We start from the raw sequence: 1,333 nt of genomic DNA, 5'->3' as shown, positions 1-1,333 counted from the left end.
GGCTCTTAATCTGGTTGCTCTCTGCTACGATCGCCTGATGGCCATCATGTTTCCTCTGCACTATCATGTAAAGGTTACTCATAAGATTATGTTTTTCCTGATTGCATCTTTCTGGTTCTTTGCAATAATAGCTGTTCTCACTGCAGTTGGTCTTCTTTCTAGACTTTCCTTCTGCAGGTCTGTGGTTATTAACAGCTATTTCTGCGACCATGGCCTGATGTTTGAGCTTGCATGCAATGACAATTTTCCCAGTATAATCATTAGTTTTATTTTGCCGGTTTTTATTCTTTGGCTTCCCATGATTTTCATCTTATCCAGCTACATTTGCATTGCCATTGCTTTATTTAGAGTGGCTGTAGTTAAAGAAAGAGTAAAGGCACTAAAAACCTGCACAGGTCATCTTTCATTAGTGGCAATCTATTTCATCCCAATATTAATCACTTTTACCATAGGTGCAGAGATACATCCAAATGCCAGGATCATTAACCTGTCTTTGACCTCAGTATTCCCACCCATGTTGAACCCAATTGTTTATGTTTTACATACACAAGAAATTCGATTATCAATTAAAAGAATACTAAAATTTACACAGCGAGACAAAGTTATGGCTAAGTGAGATCCAGTTACATTATTATGTAAACATGTAAATGCTGTACATTTTATCATGATTGCATGTGAGACAAATAAAAAGAGAGTTTATCCAAACACAGGTTGTTATGTTTCAGTTTGGTATTTTTGGCACTCTTGGGGCTCCGTAGAATGAGTTAAACCTCATCTAAATGGCACTGCCTGAGTATTACTGCTGACAATGTGTATTATACAACATATCCATCTTCTGATAGCATCATGTCTCAAAGCTCTAAAAACTTCAGAATGGTTTCCTGAACATAGCAATAGTGCATTGTACTCCAGTAATGACCTCCGACCTTTAATCAGATACAAGCAAAGTGTATCTGATAAAATAGTCAGAAAAGGTTTGCAAGAACACAACCACTTTGGTAGCATTAAACCATCCAAGTATTTGAGGAGGAAAGTTTATCATGTTTTTGAAGAAAAGAAGCCACCGATGATTCGGTGGAATATATATTAACCTCTGACCTTTCAGCACCTCAGGGACTTTGTTAGTAGACCTAGCTTCTGATGCTTGAAACTTTTCAAAGACACATAAGAAAGAGCACCAGAGCAAAAAGATGAAGAGCATGCATTTATATACATAATCTTTGATTGCAATGCTTTTTCCTAATCCATTTTTTAAACTGATTATTATTCTTAGTTTATCATGTTTTAAGAGAATCCTATCTTAGTTCTTATGAGAAATAAATGTCTTTGGTAA

General features: G+C 35.9%; 1 protein-coding gene across 1 annotated transcript in view; it reads left to right on the top strand.

The window, feature by feature from the left end:
* Nucleotides 1-682, top strand: part of LOC106952369 (olfactory receptor 6C4-like) — an 8,035-nt gene extending 7,353 nt beyond the window's left edge. The window contains exon 2 of the mRNA XM_015040437.1: nt 448-682. Within this exon, the coding sequence (XP_014895923.1) occupies nt 448-616 (169 nt within the window). The 3' untranslated portion in view covers nt 617-682. The remainder of the gene's footprint in view (nt 1-447) is intronic.
* Nucleotides 683-1,333: the final 651 nt, after the last annotated feature.

The sequence above is a fragment of the Poecilia latipinna genome, unplaced genomic scaffold (genome assembly GCF_001443285.1).
Source record: "Poecilia latipinna isolate Pla-1442-1.1 unplaced genomic scaffold, P_latipinna-1.0 Scaffold510, whole genome shotgun sequence".
Taxonomy (NCBI): domain Eukaryota; kingdom Metazoa; phylum Chordata; class Actinopteri; order Cyprinodontiformes; family Poeciliidae; genus Poecilia; species Poecilia latipinna.
The sequence above is the reverse complement of the archived record's forward strand: the minus strand, read 5'-3'. Positions and strand labels throughout refer to the sequence as shown.